Here is a 17209-nt window from a genome sequence, read left to right on the forward strand (position 1 = left end):
CCACATGGCCTCCATCCATTCTGGATATAAAACCCAAGCATGCGAGATCAGATTCCTTGGATCCAAGAACAATAAAGCCTGGGTCTGTCATTTGTGTTCTCAGCCAACCTACCAAAGCTAAGACTGCAAGGGGGACAGCCAAAGCCACCACTCAGATCCTTTTTTCTGGCCAGCAGAGGGGGAACAACAAAAGAGCAGTGGGTTTGTGACAGTTTACCTTAAAAAATGCTGCTTCCTTTGCTGCTGAGGGTGACAAATAGAAGCTCATTGGTGGAGAATTGTCTCATTCTGTGGACCCAGTAGTTGTTTGGTGAATCAGGTCAACAGACCTGCCAGGTTAAACTGGGCTTGAACTGACTCATTTTTATAGTGCCAGTGTGGGTGAGACAGTCAACAAATTAACGCTTATACCTCTTCCCAAATTCATCTTCCAAAACCAGGTTGCAAGTCAGAGAATGCAACCGGAGCTGGGCTGCCTGTGCTTGATGGTTGGTTTGCCTCTCCAGCATGAGAGGGGATAGAGGTTGCTCAGCTGATATATGGATTAACATTTAAAATAGAAGCCATCCACTATGCTGTGTGACAGGTGCCATTAAGAAACAGAAATTCCATTTGGCCATGGTACCCATAAATATATTTATGTACTCGTTTTCTGGCTCTTCTGCTGCAAACATCTACTCCCCCAAAGGAGAGCTAGTTAGTCCAGGAATCCACTTCTCTGTGGCAGCATGCATCCTATGACAATTGCCAAAAAGACAGCAGCAAAGATGAAAGAGGCAGAGATGTACAGCAGGGTCTCAATACACTGCTCTGGTTTTGGCATTAGCTCCGATGGAGCCAGCTGAAGTGCTTCTGTATGCAAAGTGTAGACACGGATCTAGCCTTTATAGCACATGTTGGGACAGATATGCTATATGAATTAGCAGTTTACAGCCAGCTAAAGAGCCCTGAAAGTTCTTTAATCTCTAGGTTTTAAGACAACTGCTAATATAAAGCCTGAATATCTGCAGTCTTGCTGTGTGAGAGAAACGCAGAATATGAAAGGGTTCCATTGAGAGAGGAGTAAAATCAGTATTAGGAGCAACAGTAGATTAAATAGATAGTTGTCTACGGAATTGAGTTACACAAGAGAGACAACAAGAGTAGTACAAGAGCAATACCTTTTAAACAGACTGGTATTTTCAAGTCTAAAATCTATGCTTGTAAGCTAGCTAAAATTTCCTTTAGTTCAGAACATTAAAGAGCAGGAGCCTGGAGGGGGGGTCATGGGCATGCAGGGGTGTGACAAAAACAGGATCTAGCTGAACATTGAACTGAAAGTGTTTAAACCAGTATCAGGAGAGAATGGAAAAACTTGGCAGATAAGGCAGATGCAGAGATATACACTTAAATATTGGATATGTAAGAGATGGCGAAGGAACATGAAAGCTTAGTGGTTAAGACCCAAAGGGCTGAGGAGGTACAGCTCAAGGAAGAAAAAATATCAGTCATGTAATACAGGGGAGAGGGGGCAGCCCTGAGAAGGTGAGTTGAAAGCAAGAAAAATGATCAGCCACAGGGAAGCAGGAAATAAATACATGAAATGGAAAAGTTACATTTCTGGAAGCGGACAAGCTGAAGGAGGAAGGTGGCTAGGTTAAAATGCTGCTGCAGGAAAGAAAAATCTGTGAAGGATCGTGGATGTGAGAAAGCAATCTGCTGAAAAGCGGTGATTGCATTGCACCCAGTTGTGATTTCCCATGGCATGTTCAGGGTGAAAATAGCAAAACACTTCTCTTTTGTGTTTGTCCAATGCTTCTAGCTTCTATACATACTGCTCTTCCATCCCTGTTATGGCTGTGCCCTTTGTCATTCCTGGTTCTTCTCATGCCATACCTTTCTCTTGCAAAATATAGAACCAGCATCCTTAATCTTTTTAAAAAGATAAAAGCTTCTATATTGGTTACCCTTTTAGATATTTGATTCTTTTACAAGCAAATCTCAATTCACATTGCCAACACAGATATTGGTAGTTCATGTACTTTCATCTCTCTATGAAAGTTTGAGGGTTTCTTCCCTGAAACTGTAAAAGATGACTATTCCTGCTCCCTGTGGGGCTTTATATGCTACACTACCTATGGCTGAATTTATTCTTGATAAAAAAGATTTGAAAAAAAAGAAACCCAATGAATGGCACATCACATACAATGCATCAAGGAAGATATTGTTCCTCTTTGTCGTGCTCCATACCGAATACCAATCTTATATCTTGAAATCTCGCTGCCTGTCATCAGAGGTGGTGGAAAAGTGAAAAGTGCGTATCATTTTTCTGAGGGGAAGAGGGAATCTGAGACCTCCACCTGATCTTTTGTTCTGTCTCAGCAGCCTTGAGCAAAGTGCACCTGGGTGCTTGGGGGCACAGGAGGGTATATGTGTGTAACGGTTTTTATTCTTTCTGTCTTCTCCAAAAATAATTTATCTCCACAGAGTCTTAAAATTTAAGTTCAGATAAACCTGCAAGGAGGTGAAACCCAGCATTGTTCTCCAGCTCAAAGCACTCATTATCCCAGCTTAATTGGTAGGCTAGACTTAATGTGAAGCAGCTAAAGCAGTGGCTCCAGCCCATGAGTTTTGAGATGCTTACTCAAACCAGTGTAAGTTAACTCACCACTCATTCCCTTACAAATGATTGAGCTGAGATGATAATTTTTTGGATAGGGATAATTGCAGGACTATAGTCAGTTAACATTATGTAGTGAAATGTCCTCATGTGCATTTACTCTGAAGTTGCAGAGATTACAAATGTTTGTGCACATCCCTAACGCAAGAAGTAAAAGGACTTGGGTACCTAAATAACATTTTTGGCCAAACATTGAGAATGAGATTCAGGTAAGCATTATGAGATAAGCATTAAACATTAAAGATGATAGTGTATCCTACCTTGTCTCCATCTGCTTTTCCAGAAGGCTGTGCATCTTCCATAGGTCTACTAGCTGTGCAAGTATCTCAGGTATCCAAGGGAATTTGAAACTGCATTAGCCCCCTGTGTGTGGGCACATGAATTGCCCCCTACATGCCTAAAAATGCTTTTATCTTTCCTTTTACACCCAAATCCCAAACTGATCCAAAATCCTCTGTTCTCTGACGCTTGCTAGAAGTGATGGGGCCCATGCTTTTTGGGTGCATGCTTTTCAGTCTCACTGCTCAAGGTTTTTTTGCACTTTCCTCTTCCAATACTACTACATGCACGGTGGTCTTAGGAACAAGAAAGTGATCCGTTGTGGTGAGCAACGCCGCAGACAGTTAGCTAGCACTGGGCAGACCACGTGGGTTTGACAGTAGCCACTGCCTTTGAGTGTGTACAAACTGTTGTGACTTACAGTTCCTTCACATGCAATGTACGCTGCAGTTGCAGCGCTAGAGACTATATGTAATGGCGTGGGCTGGATAGCAAAGTCACTGGCTCAGTGGCTGCAGTGGAAAGCCTGCGGTGGAAGCAGTCAGGTCATTCAGTGCTGAGCGAGAGGGCACTAAACTTTGTGGTGGCTAATTACCCTTACTTCAGTTTGTGCTGCTCTGTCTTCTGAAATAGGGGTTCTCCTTTATAAACCAGCATTGCCATGTCAGGTAGATTATTTCTTGTTCTTGACCTACACCCTTCCTGGTGCTTCCCAAAGTCTGAGGAGTAAACATCTACTCAAGGACGAGTGTCTCAACCTCAGTACTGCAGCCTTTCTTGCTTTCAAAAATACAACTTTGTCTCCTTCCACCTGCTGCCTTTACTGCTGGCCCAACAGCTCTGGCATTACCCTGCTTCATCTTCTCGGGTTTGCTTTCTCCACAAAAAACTACAAGCATTTGGCTCCAAGACCCAGTCTGACAGCATTTCTTACCTCTTAACCTATTTTGCCTTTAAAATTCAGGGTAGTTTTTCCCCCTTGAGTTTTTTCAGTGGCAGAAGAAAATCTCCCTGTGAAAACTAACAAACCTTTACCCTCTTAAACCACATGGGAGTCACAGCTGCCCTGATGCCTACAAAATACTTCATCCTGTCTAGGCAGTTCAACTCCAGAGTTTGCTACATATCGTACTAAGCCTAATCACTTTGGGGGGGGGTCTTACACCCCGTCTTGCACCTCAGTATGTACTAGAAGATTTGCAGTGTTCAGAGAAGGGACGGGGTTCCTCTGGAACAGCGGCAGCTGGACCGTGAGGGGCACTTTCAGGTGCTACCCTAATGCCAATAGTGATTATCAATAATTACACCTTAAAACAACAGTATCTGACAAGAGAAAGGATGGTGCACAAATGAACTGTTTATCAAATACAGTCGTGGTATGTCTGCCACTGCTATCATGTGATAAATATGCTCTAATTTATTAGACTATCAGTTGAATATACTGACTCACGATCAAAATTTGTTCCATCAGAATTAAGTAGACAGTTTGGGCACATTTATTAAGTAATGATTGAAAGTAATAATAAAAGCTCTCCCAGTAATATTCTTTCCATAAAGACTGTGAAATATTGAAGTTGGATGGCATTAAAAACACAAGGATGTTGAAACTGCACAAAAACACATATGTCTGGAAATTTAAGTGGAGCACATGTGTTAGAACAAAGAGAACAAAATTCACATGTATTATGACATACAGACCCCAGTAGTTCTGGAATAGGATATCTGTAGCATTACAGCAAAATATGGTGGCATTTTGCTATTTTTATATTATCTAGCTACACAATGTGAATTAATGAGCATTTTTGAATGGAAAAAAATGGTGAAGTATTACTTTTATTAGAGCAAGCTCTACCTCAAGGACAGGGTTCTTAGTTTGAATTAATATCTGTTTGAGGTTTCTTGTGTTATCAGTAGGTTAATTTTCCTAGTCTTGTTCTCTCAAACTAGGAACCATGTCACCACTATTTAATAAATGTGCCAATGTGTCAAAGTCATTTTTCAGAGATGAGTGAAAATGGAAATGAAGTCAATGGGGTTACATCAGCAGTGATTTTGTCTCAAGGCAATAGTAGGGAAATATTTCCGGAAGTGGAACCTTACCTGTGATGATTTTACTCCCGTTAAATCTACCAGAAGAATAGTTTGCTCTATTGTTTTCCTCAGAAGGCAGAATCTTTCATAGGACAGCTATCAGTTTGATCCTATGAAGGAAAAAGTTTCCTGAATTAAGTAATGGAGGCATGTACTAAGGTGCTAATGAGACTTTATCATGCAAAGGAAAAGATGTTAAATCTGCATTGTTGAAATGTTTAGTAAACAAACATTTTCATCTTACAGTCAAAGATTTAGTGTATAGTGATAGACAAATCCTACTCTCAGTATAAAAGTGATGGAAGTCTTACCGTAGAGAATAACTTGTATAGCGTCAGAAAAATGCTGTCCCAAACACCTACAGGACAACCCCTTTCCTGTGACACTGCCCCCAAATTATGGCTGTCTAATGCCTTTCTTCCTTCCGTTATGAAAGTGAAATTCACTCCTTTATGAGCGAAGTGGAGCAAATAAATATGATTTCTTTTTTCCTTGTCAAGCTGGTGGTTATGTTTAATCATATTATGTAAATCCTCTTTAAAAGCATCAAATCAGTTTTGGGTCTTATAATGTGTAATGTTGCTCAAATAAAAAATCAATTTATTTGTAGATCAAAGCAGTTCTGTATGAACCCTAATGAAAATTAACAATGCTATTTATTTTTAATATCATTCTCACACACGTGCTCCTCTCTTCCCAGGACCCTCATCAGTTCTTCTTTCAGCTCAGGGAGGCTTCCTGAGCTGCAAGTTGAATTCCCCAGCCTTCCTACTAGTAGTGCTAGATAAAACTTTGCTGACATTACAAGACTAGTTTCCATCATACGTTTCACTCTGCTTTCAGAAGAGCTTCTTAACGTTGAAAAAATAATTCGAAACACAAACGCTCTGCAGATTGTAACATAGGCTAATGCAAAGTCAAGGATCACCCATGTTGTCAGCTGTGTTGGGCTGATGTAGCAGTAGCTGTGCTTTCATTAACATTACTCAACATTTACACCACTCTAAACTAGAGCAGGGTTTCTTCTATCGCTAATGCTAGAAAACATGACTCTTCTCTCCTTCATGTCTATTGTAAAGCAGCAGGAACATAACTGAGGTAAGAGAAGTTAACTGATAACTGATTTTTTTGTGCGTGAATGAAGTACAGTAATTTATTAACTAACTAAATGTATAGTTTTAGAAAACACATTTAGAATGCAAGCAAGTTACTGTGGAAGGTTTTCAGCATTATAAAGAATAGTCCTTAACTTTTAACTTTCATCAGTCAACTCTATATTAAAGTAAATTTATGTCTTTTTCAATATAAGTTCATATGTTTTGAATTAAAGACACATTTTTTATGGCTAAGGCAGGGGTTTTTCTCATCCCAAATGTATTTTCAAATAGCTAACAAAGCGTTTGAAGTACTAAACCCACAGCAGATACGTTAACAGTTACACTTGTTAATAGATTTTAAGACCATGTAAACAGCGGCTTAGATCATCGCTATGGCCCAGCCACTCGCCTCTGGCGTGCCACCTTTTTCTGGGGAGCCTCTGGAAGGACACGTTGAGCCGGGACGCCTGTCCGTGCGGTCAGCTGCTTTCCCCGCACGCGTGAGCAGCTTTGTTGGGAGGTGGCAGTTCTGGATTTCACTGCAGGGCGGAGGAAACCCGTCTCCCCCCCCCCGGCAGGACGAGGGGCCCAGTGTTGTCGTTACAGGTTCTGACAGGGATGTCCCTAAACTGGACACCGGCTTGCACAGCTGCCACAGCTGCAATACACTGACTAGGTTTTCGGTCGACAAAATGCATGCTGTGAGACTTCTGGCACTTTCTAGCCAAAGACTAAATTTGATGCAATTCTTGGGGGCAGGGGGTGCGACAGAAAAAAAAAACAAAAAAAAAACACTTAGAATATATTTTAGTTTAAATATGCAACCAAATAAAAATTGAATAGTAGTATTGAGCTGGAATTACTACAGCCGCTCAGAATAAGGGATGCTGTACTGTCCCACGGTTACGCATTATCTATAAAAAGCCTGGTTTATTGTTTTGAAGTATCTAATACTGATCTGATCTTCTCATGCCTAACTTAAGGGTGTGCCCAGCAGAAATGTTAGAACCATTGAGCATTAACACGTCCGGAATGCTTATACCATGCTTGATTATGGGGTGGTTTTGGTTTTTTTTTTCATTTTCCTACTGAACTTTTCCTGATAGCTACAAAGCTTTTTTTTATTGTAAGAAGCATCTTGTGTTTCTAGGCATGTGTACTGGTATGAATACTATTGCCTGGAATACTAGGTCAGTTCCAGGAAGGAAATCTGCTTGGGGCAGCCATCTGGATTTCCTTACACCCAGTGCTAAGGGACACAGTCTTTGGCTCCTGATGGAATGATCATTGTCCTCTGGTTCCATCAGAGGACTGAGATGGTGAGACACTCCGTTGCACTTTAAGTGAGGTACAAAAGGAAAAAGGAACATTGGTCTGTTCTGGATGTGTGTACAGAGTAAAGCAGAAAGTCTCACTGATCTGGTTTATCTACTTGTATGTACTCCTAACCAGTGGCAGGCACTGCATTAGAAGAGTAAAAGCTACAGCAAATCATGGTTTATTTTATTTTTTTGATACACAAGCTTAATTTCCTATATCCTACAGACTGAAGTAATCACTGTAAGTGAAAAGCAACTATTAATGTGTTCATGTCACATAGATCAAACAGATGCAGATGTAAATAGCATTTCAGGCTGTTCTCGAACAGTGTTTCATATATGTGTAGGGGAAAGAAAGATTTTCAGTTTGCTCAGACAAACCATTTCTGAAAGAGAAAGTTGTGTTAACATCTGTACTACATCTGATAGTAATAATACTGCTGAAAAGCTAATGATGCAAATGGCCAATTAAATATTAAGTGCAAAGAAATAAAAATGTTTGAGGACAAGATTTGTATTTGTATTGCAGCACACCAGTAAGATTCAAATCCTACTGCACACATTTTGTGGGTAATGTTATGCTTTTTATAATCAGGAATGTTTTTACATGATATAGAGTGAGTAATTTCTAAGATCTCACATTACCACCAAATCTGTTTGATAGCCTTTAAGTTTATCATTTCAGTACAGAAATTTTAGTTTTTATCTGTATTATGAATATTCTGTTCTGAATGACTGGCTGTATTTCTACCACAGCAGGCAAAATTGTGAGAAATAAAAATAGTTTTACATTTCATAGTTAAAAGATGTGATTTTCCTCTTACCTTTGCTTTCAAATATGGATGCACACAACTCAGTTTATGAATTCAGAAATAAGATTTTTAATAAGTACTCATAAATACTAATTGATCAGAACTTTTTCAATTTATCAACAAATCTGATTAAATTATCATATTATATACAATAATCATACCTGATTATTTCATTCATAAAATGTGATGTAGATTAGATTACTAATTATATTCATTTTTCCCAGTTTTCCTGTCCTTTTCATCCTGCATGATACACTCATGATGATTGCTGTATGCAAATTCCTAGCACAGCTGCACTGAAGGTGATTCGGAGTTGTTTCACTGACCTCAGCAACAACTTCACCAGGCCCTCACCCTCTCTGATCTTGTCTTCATCACACTGAAGGACTGAGCAGCCATTTTACCGTAATAGTCACCCTCTAGAACTGGTGTGAGGCTTCTCATATATCTGTGGCAGTGCTAACCCTACCCTACATTTATATATATTTACATTTATACTATAGATATATATAAAAAAATTCTCAGAGGCTGTTCTTGTGTTCTTTTCACAAGCACTACATTTCTTTCAGGCACAATTTTTGCAAAATAACCCTTTGTTCATTTAAACATGAAAACAGTTATAATAATCATAGAATCATTTAGGTTGGAAAAGACCTTTAAGATCATTGAGTCCAACCATAATCAACAGAATTTCTTTTTCATGTCTTCAGTTCAATGTAAGCATTTTAAAAATTCATTACACCTTTCATTTTAGGATATTTTAAGTTCTGGACGTTAGTATTATATAAACTCCTTACTGAATATCAGATGGGAATAGATGTCAGAAAGGCTCCCTTTCTGGTCAGTACCATCCATACAACTAAGGATGTGTGGAAACGATGGTGTCCACTCCGAGCAATAAAGTCTAAGAAACACTAATGAACCCAGTTAAATTACTGCACACAGTAGAGAATTAACCTTGTACAGTGAAACTGCTCCTTCAGAGAAGACTTTTTCACAAATAACAACATCATTGGCTTTGCATTCACTGTAGTGTTTTTAACAACTGATGCACATTTTACTTACAGTAACAAGTTACGAGTTGTGTGGTGGGAGATGAGGACTTGCCAAGTTCTGTAAGTTGGGGTATTCAGGTTATTTTTGTACATATACTTGGCTTTTACTATCATCGTTTCATTCTCCTAAGGGCATGATGTAGCCATATCCAAAGTCTCCAACTGATGTAGTATGGAAATATTAAGAGAGTCCCTAATGTGTGAAATGCTTGAACATGCAATCGTATAAATGTGGCTTGCTCCAAAGTAGTATCAGTAGCCAATTAGATTACATGCAATGATGCAAATGGTGCTAATAGTCTTGCGTGTTTTCCCTGTACTTCTTCTCCGTCACCCTTTATTGCTGTATCTTCTGAATTCTCCCTTCGTTTTCTTTCAACAAAGGCAAGTATGCCATGAGGGATCTGGTCCACCGACTGCCAGGCGCTAACAACAGCAACAGCTCAGCAAGCAAGGCCATGTCTGATGACACCGTTACTGCCATTTGCTGCACTCTGCATGAAGTCATCACTAAAAACATGGAGAATGCCAAGGCCTTACGAGACGCAGGCGGCATTGAGAAACTGGTTGGCATATCTAAGAGTAAAGGAGACAAGTATGTTTTGCAAATCACCTTGCACCTTTTTAACATCTCCAGTAGTTATTGCTAGTCCTGAATGTGTTTGCCTCCTCTGTGCAATCGTGAGTTGAATTCTTTAGTTTCATCAGTAATCATATGCCCAGTGTGAAAGGTGACAAGAAACAGACAATACCAATGGCAAAAGTCTCTGCTGTGGTTTATTTTTGATGTACCATCTGCAGTGCATGGAGTGCACCGCGTGTGCAGTTTAAGGAAGAGTAATTATCTACAGTAACCACAACCTCTAAGCACTTCCAGAAGATCCTGATAAACGTTAGGGACCAGAGCTGCTGGATTGCACCCCGCAGAAGGGGTGACATGCAGGTGGAGGGATCCTGTGAAAGGAGGGGACCTCACCGCAGTTCTGTAACTGCTCCTCTTGCTCTGGGAGTGAAGAATGTAAAGTCATTGTCCCTCTTCACAGCACCCTTTTCCCTGCCACCAGCTTACTGGTGAGGTGGGGCAGAGTAGAAAAATAGATCCCTGGATTTTCCTAGCACCTTGCTTCTGAGGGAGCGTTAGGATACCTGCAGGCTACTTTGTGAGGCACCAAAACATGCAAAAATCTTACACACGACTGTGCCATTTTCAGAGCAGCTATGGTTTCATCTTGTCTGTTTTCCTATGTACGCACTCTTCATGAAGAGTTCACTCTTTATCCTTCTTTTGCCTAAAACAGATAGCCTGGTTCTCATATTTGTCAACCTGCAGAAGTATAGTGCAATGGGACTATGGCAGTTTGAAAACAAAAAGCCTTCACTGTAGTGCACAAAACCCATCAGTCCACCTACTCGAAGCTGTCATCACACAGCCTACTGCAGCATCAGAGCTCTAAAAGAGCCCCACAAAGCCAGGCCACAACCTGAAGGAAAGATTTATGCACCCTACATTTGGTATGAGAACTTATGCTCACCTATGTGATCGGAGCATTGCCAATATAATTTAATCACATTTCTTTTTCCTCTATTGTCACCCTTTTCTTTTCATACCAAATTCATTATTGAAACATTCTCACGTTCTAATTGTAAGGGGTAAAAAGTAGTAGCGTGACAAAGTGTGTGATTCCAGTTGTGGGAGCTCCCCATGCTCTGCCAATTTATTTACATTTGCATTTTTATTATTATTAAATCTATTTAAAATTTTGATTTATATTTTCTAGATCAAATGTACTGATATTGCAAGCAGGTTCATATCCATTTCTCTTAAGTTGAATGTGTCTTTCCTCAGAATAATGCATTTGTCTACCTGTTTGTTATGTGGCAGAGATTATTAATACCTCTAGAGTCTGGAATTTTCAGAGTATCACGGGCAGTTTTAGGAGGATCCAAGGGTATAATTCCCTGTCTAAGTATCCCTCATAACTGTGAAAGACATATCTATGTTGAATGAAGGTATTTAGCCCAGGTAGTGTTGAGTAATTCCAAAACACCCTCCCAGATCATGATACGTATCCCTCCTCTCAAGTACTTTGAGTTGCGGTCCTGTGTTATTACTGGTACAGGTTACACAGTTCTAGAAGAAGAAAACCTGTCAACTCACAGTGCTACAAATGCCCATCTTAAGTGAAAGTTCCATTTTTCAGCTTTCAGAGTTGTTAGTATTGTGCACTATTGCTTTGGTTTGGTTTCTCATAGGTAATCCATTGTTTACAAATCAGAATTCCCGGTCATTGGACTGACAGGAAATTCTGGCATGCTCGCTTTAATGCAGTAAAACACTTTAGCATGAGTTTATCTTGTCCAGTATGAAGCCTCTGCTTCTACAAGTGCAGGATACTAGCCTGGCCGTGCATCCTGGTATGGATCGGTGCCAGGAGCGTGGGGCTCGCCCCTGCGAGCCTTTGGAACATGCCCAGGGCTTGAGCGCTTTCCCTGTAGGACAGCACGAGAGAACTGGTGTTCATAAGGTCACATTGGCCAAGCCCATGTTGGCTTCGCATAGTTCCTGTTTCTCCTCAGCGCTCACAATATGGTCGGCGCAGTTATTTTCCTGGTTACTCCGTGCTACCAGCACCCCACTAGCCAGTACAGCTGGGAGTATAATAAAAGCAATTATGCTTGAAAGCGTTCATCACATTCCTGTTTATGCACCAATTACCCACCTACTGCTGTACTCTGGGCGAGAAATGGAAGAAAAGGGAAAAAACAGCACCAGATAAATTACTGGGAAAATACTGTATAAGGTAATTGACTCAGTTGTGTCATGACATTGCTTCACCAGCGTGAGTGTCAGCCTACCAGTGGTCCTTCTCAGAGATCACAGGATGCACCAGAGCCTGACCCCTGAGAAGACTTCCCACCCAAACCAGTAACACGCTGCCAGTTTTCTGGTTTCTCTTTGGTTTTGCAATCCATGTGCCTTTTCTGAGTAAAACATGAATCGCCTAAATGACCGCCCTGAACTCCATCGAGCCTCACTCCAGACTTTGGCCTTTGCAAGGTTTTCTAGCGCTCTACTGCTTTATGTGTATTCTTGGTACAGCAGAGTGTGTGCTTCCTCAGTGGGCTGGGTTACCTTCCCCGCCTTTTCTATTTGACCCTTCTTCACTGAGCTGAATACTCTCTGATATTACTTTTTTGGAGTTTTTTTAAAGTTACCTATCCCAAGAGGAATATATGACTCCAACTGACTGTAACAATAGTTTAGAGCTTCTCTCAAAACCTTTCTGAAGAGAAAGTCCCTGTCAAGTTATATATGGTTTTCAACATGACATTGTATTGTCGTCATTAAAGGGTAATGGTGTGAGCAAGATGCAAGTCCTAATTTGGATTCCTAGTGAAATTTCTTATGACTTTTTGTAATCAGTTGTATTTCTGCATCTTGGCTCTGCATTTCAAAAGCAGTGCTCATCGCCCATCTAGAGTGTTTCTTTTGGCCACTGCTAAGAGGCGCTTAGTGCATTGAGCACACTGTCAAGAGTTGAAGTTTGGCAGCTTACAGAGAAAGAAACTCTGGCTCTAACTTCTTGTCCTTTAGGCCAAAAGTTGTAGCCAGGACATCTTCTTAGATGTACATAATACCACTTGGCTCCTCAACAATTTTGCCAATTGCTACCTCTCCCATTCCTCTTACTATGCTCTCAGCATGAATCCTTTTTCGCAGTGGTCGGAGGAGCACACGTTTTGCTCCTCACTGAATAATTAGTACTATAGAAATAACATGTATTGCCCTTGCTTAAAAACACATTGGTCTCCAAGATGTCAACCAAAGATCTTATGGTACATTTGAAACTCTTTAATTGTGGGTTTAAATCCATAGCGATGCATTTGAAAATTGGGGTGAATGGAGTCTTGTACTTTAACACTCTCTTTCTCACTCTTTCTTTCTTTCTCTCTCCCTTTTTAATATATGTGTGTAACAGGCATTCGCCAAAAGTGGTGAAAGCAGCATCTCAGGTCCTCAATAGTATGTGGCAGTACAGAGACCTGAGAAGTCTCTACAAGAAGGTAAGGCTTGGGTTTTTTCTAGCTTTGTCATCTTTTGTATGGTTACCCAAATTTGGGGGCTGAGAGACTTTAGACCAAAACATTTATGTGACTGGAAACTCACCTCGAGTTTAAAATTTCAGATACTTGGAGCTATGAGTTTTTCTCTCATGTCTACTTTTAACATAGAAATACCTTTTGAAAATATGTGTGGTGGTGAAAAGGGGATGTGAATTTGATTTTCAAAATAATTCATACAAAATAATGCTGGATCTGACAGCCCTGGAGAGCGAACAAACCTATGCAAGCTCTCCTACTGTACCTTTTCTTCTTACACCTCCCCACCCTGTCCTGAGGAGATTACCAGATTTCCAGCCCTTCAGCTCCCAAATTTCCTCATGAGATTGTAAACAAGAGTATCTGAAGGAGGGGTGCTTAGGGACCAGTTACGTGTGGCGTTGGGCTGAAACTTGATAGCTTCACTTCCAATCAGCTGGCAGACAGTAGCATCATATACTGGGTTTTCAGACAGCCTATGGAGTCTGTAGTACCATCCCATTCCCACAGGCCTGCTAACCTCTTAAAAATGAATTGCAATACGGTAATATGATTCTGTGAAACAACATCCTATATAGCTTTTAAAACAGAAGTGTCTACTTAGTAAATGACAACATTTAAAGTAATTCTTGCTGAGTATTTCCAAACTAAATTACATTTCATGGGAGTATCAGCCTGCAGATTTAGTTCTCAAAGGTCTTCTTGCTACATGGAATTTCACAGCTTATCTAATTGATATCTGTATTTGTAATCTCAGCAGAGAGCTAAGACTTTGTGTGGCACAAAAGCTCAGGACCTAGTTAAGGCTGAGGCATAAGAATGGTGAAGAAGGGAAGGTTCGCGGCGGCATAGTCTGTGTTGTATGTATTTTGCACAAGAAAAGAACTTAGTTACATGAAATATATACACCAGATCTCAGGCTGGCAGAAGCTGACCTTCTGTTTGAAACACTGTTCTTTTGCATGCCTCAGCCCTGCTTGTGTCAAGTCTGGGGAGTAAGGAAGATGGTTATTGAGTCTCTCCCATTGTTCACTTCCAGTATTTTCTGTCAGCCTTGGCAGCCCTAGGGATACCATATGCGAAGACGTTCCAAGTAACGAGCTGGTACTCAACTGTCCCATTAAGAGGTGGGAACAAACATGAGCTAGAGTAGGCTTTTCCTGACGCAAGGCAGTAACACCCTGGAAGCGTGCATAGCCTGACTTCTGTGCATGTGGGTGGCTGCACCGGAGAGGCTGAACTTTATTGCACCATAATCTCTTAGAGGTTCTTACAATGTCTGGCTCATTTCCAACCTTCTGTCTGTATATATATGCTGTGACGGAAAAGCAGTTTCTGGGGTTGCTCCGTGCATGAGGGAATCTATATGCTATATGGCTTCTGAGTATACTGCTACCTAAAGGACATTCTGCTGGCTGCCAATGTGAATGCCTGGTAATGTACTTACGTACTAAGCATGCTTGGGTACTAAGTACCTTGCATGCTTAAAAGAACATTTTCTGTGGCCACAAATACATGCCTATGGTATGGAAAATACGACAGGCTAGCCTTTGAGGTAGCTTCCAGGACGTTCGTAGCAGACAGATTGTCTATATTGTCAGAAAGTATTTTATTACTCTCTATCTTGGCTAATTCCTACAGGCTTCACAAAATCTTAAAATGAAGGTCACTCTCTGCTACATATTTGTATACTCATTACATGCCATTATACATGCTGCTAAGCCTTGTATAAATATGGTTTCTTTTAATCAAAATATTCAGATAGTTAATTTAAAATACTCCTGTTTGTTAAAAGACATACAGCAATTTTATAAAGTCATCATATTTATTAAACTTGCCTATAGTAGGCTGACTTATGCTGGCTGGCTGAGTTTCACCACTGTTGGGAAAATAATGTTTTTATGATAGGAAAATGACAAAAGTTTGCATTATACTAACAGTCAGCTAGTTATGTAATATAAAGATACTGTGTCAATGCAATCTTTATTTTGTCCCATTAAGATACATATGCTAGTAAAAACGAGTGAACATGCAGCTGACAGTATAATATGATCAGCACTTGGCAGCATCTTGCACTTGCACAGCCTTTTTTGAAGTGCAGGTAAATCCCATTGCATAACCATCAGCAATTTCTTCCTATGTACTGAAGTATATATACAATTACTTTCAAAGAATTGGTGGCCTACAGAGAGGCACGGTTTTGTATTGTAATACAAGGAAATTGCAGGCATCACATCACATTTAAGAAAAAGCAGCGGCACTTACCTTGCTGTTTGAGAAACAGTGTAACGAAATATTTTGAATTGCGGTGTATTTTAGAGCGACATGTTTACAGCAGAGTAAGTAAGGAGAGGTAAAAAGAATAGAAGGATTATCCTTTGTATCAATGTGGAAAGAAGGCAATGTGTGTTTACTGCTGATACAGTAACAGTCAGTATATTTAGTCCAAATATGACGGCATCAGCAACAAAATGAAAACCTCTTTCACATTTCTGATTTTGCTCAACGTTACAGGAATCATCCCGTAGCTGGCAGAATATAAACTGCACTGACAGAAAGTCCATCCAGAGTTGGGGATTGGTGTGGTCACCTAATGACTTGCCGCACCTCTGAAGGACCAAAAGCCAAGCAGTACGTAGGCACCCATTTCCCACTTGCAGCATCCCCCGATAAGCTCCTGGCCGTGGAGTGGAAAGAAGCGGGGGAGTCCGAAACCAGTCCCCCACCCGCTGCCAGCAGCGGGGCTGCCCTAAGCAGGGTATACGCAATGCTTCTCGCAAGCTCCAGTCCCAGCATGGGTGAGCAAGCTCTTCAGCTTTAACCAAGGCTATAACAGGAATATGCCTATGTAGTGAAACCTAAGTGAAGCAGCCTCTAAGGACACTGTCAGAATCGGCTGTTGCATAAAAAACAGCCCAAGTTTAACAGATTTCAGGGTGCCAGCTTCAGCTATGGTACTTAAGAAGAATCATAGTGCGCACAAATTTCACTGTGCCACTCGGTGTCTGAGAGACACTGCCTGTTCCTCTGGGCCATTCAAAGCCAAAAACTGCAGCAGCAACTGCAACAACTCAGTTAACTTCATTGACCGAATCAATCGATATACCCTGTCTCAGGGTCGTAGTCTGTCTGGCTAAGAATGCAAACAGTATCTTTTAACAACACAGAAGTTTAAGGTCCTATCTGTCTTTTTTATCCTGAAAAATGCAAAATTATTCCACAAGTCAGTGAGATGAGAGGCATAGAAAATTAAATCTAGTAAGCCACATTAAGCAACAGATATAAGTGTTTCTGGAAAAAGAGTTTCAGGCTAGCCCATATGCTGTGTTTAAACAGAAGGGCAGAGCAGGAGGACAGGACAAACCCTGCAAGCAACGTAGCTCCAACACCCCGGAGTTCTGAGTTCTGGTACCCAGGAACGTCTCTGCAGTGGGCTGATCCTGCTCCCAATGAAAGCAATGAGAAGGCCCTATAGATTTCATAGGTCCTTTCTGTAATGCCCCAAAAGCAAGAGCTGGAACATTACTGGGGAGACAGGCTCACTAATCTGCAGCATCTGGCGTGTCCTGGGATTCCCAAGATCCTATAAAAAATAAGACTGAAGGTTTGTGCGTTGCTTTCATTCGGTTTGATGGAGCAGGAACATAGTGCCCATTTATTAACAGCTAATGTAAGAGGAGTTACACTCTTTGAACTGTTGGTCTCTCTTCTCAAATAGGTTTTTATTCTCTGAAGAGCATGCTTAGGTGGAGACGGTAGCTTTTCTGGCTCAGGAGGATGATGGGTAGACTTCTAA

At 40.8% G+C, this 17209-nt stretch overlaps 1 protein-coding gene across 1 annotated transcript in view; it reads left to right on the forward strand.

Annotated features, from left to right (window-relative positions):
- CTNND2 (catenin delta 2) overlaps positions 1-17209 on the forward strand; it is a 654700-nt gene that overhangs the window by 604001 nt on the left and 33490 nt on the right. Inside the window, exons 17-18 of the mRNA XM_075052197.1 lie at positions 9697-9907; positions 13293-13377. Of these exons, the coding sequence (XP_074908298.1) occupies positions 9697-9907; positions 13293-13377 (296 nt within the window). The remainder of the gene's footprint in view (positions 1-9696; positions 9908-13292; positions 13378-17209) is intronic.

This window comes from Buteo buteo, chromosome 20 (genome assembly GCF_964188355.1).
Source record: "Buteo buteo chromosome 20, bButBut1.hap1.1, whole genome shotgun sequence".
Classification (NCBI taxonomy): Eukaryota; Metazoa; Chordata; class Aves; order Accipitriformes; family Accipitridae; genus Buteo; species Buteo buteo.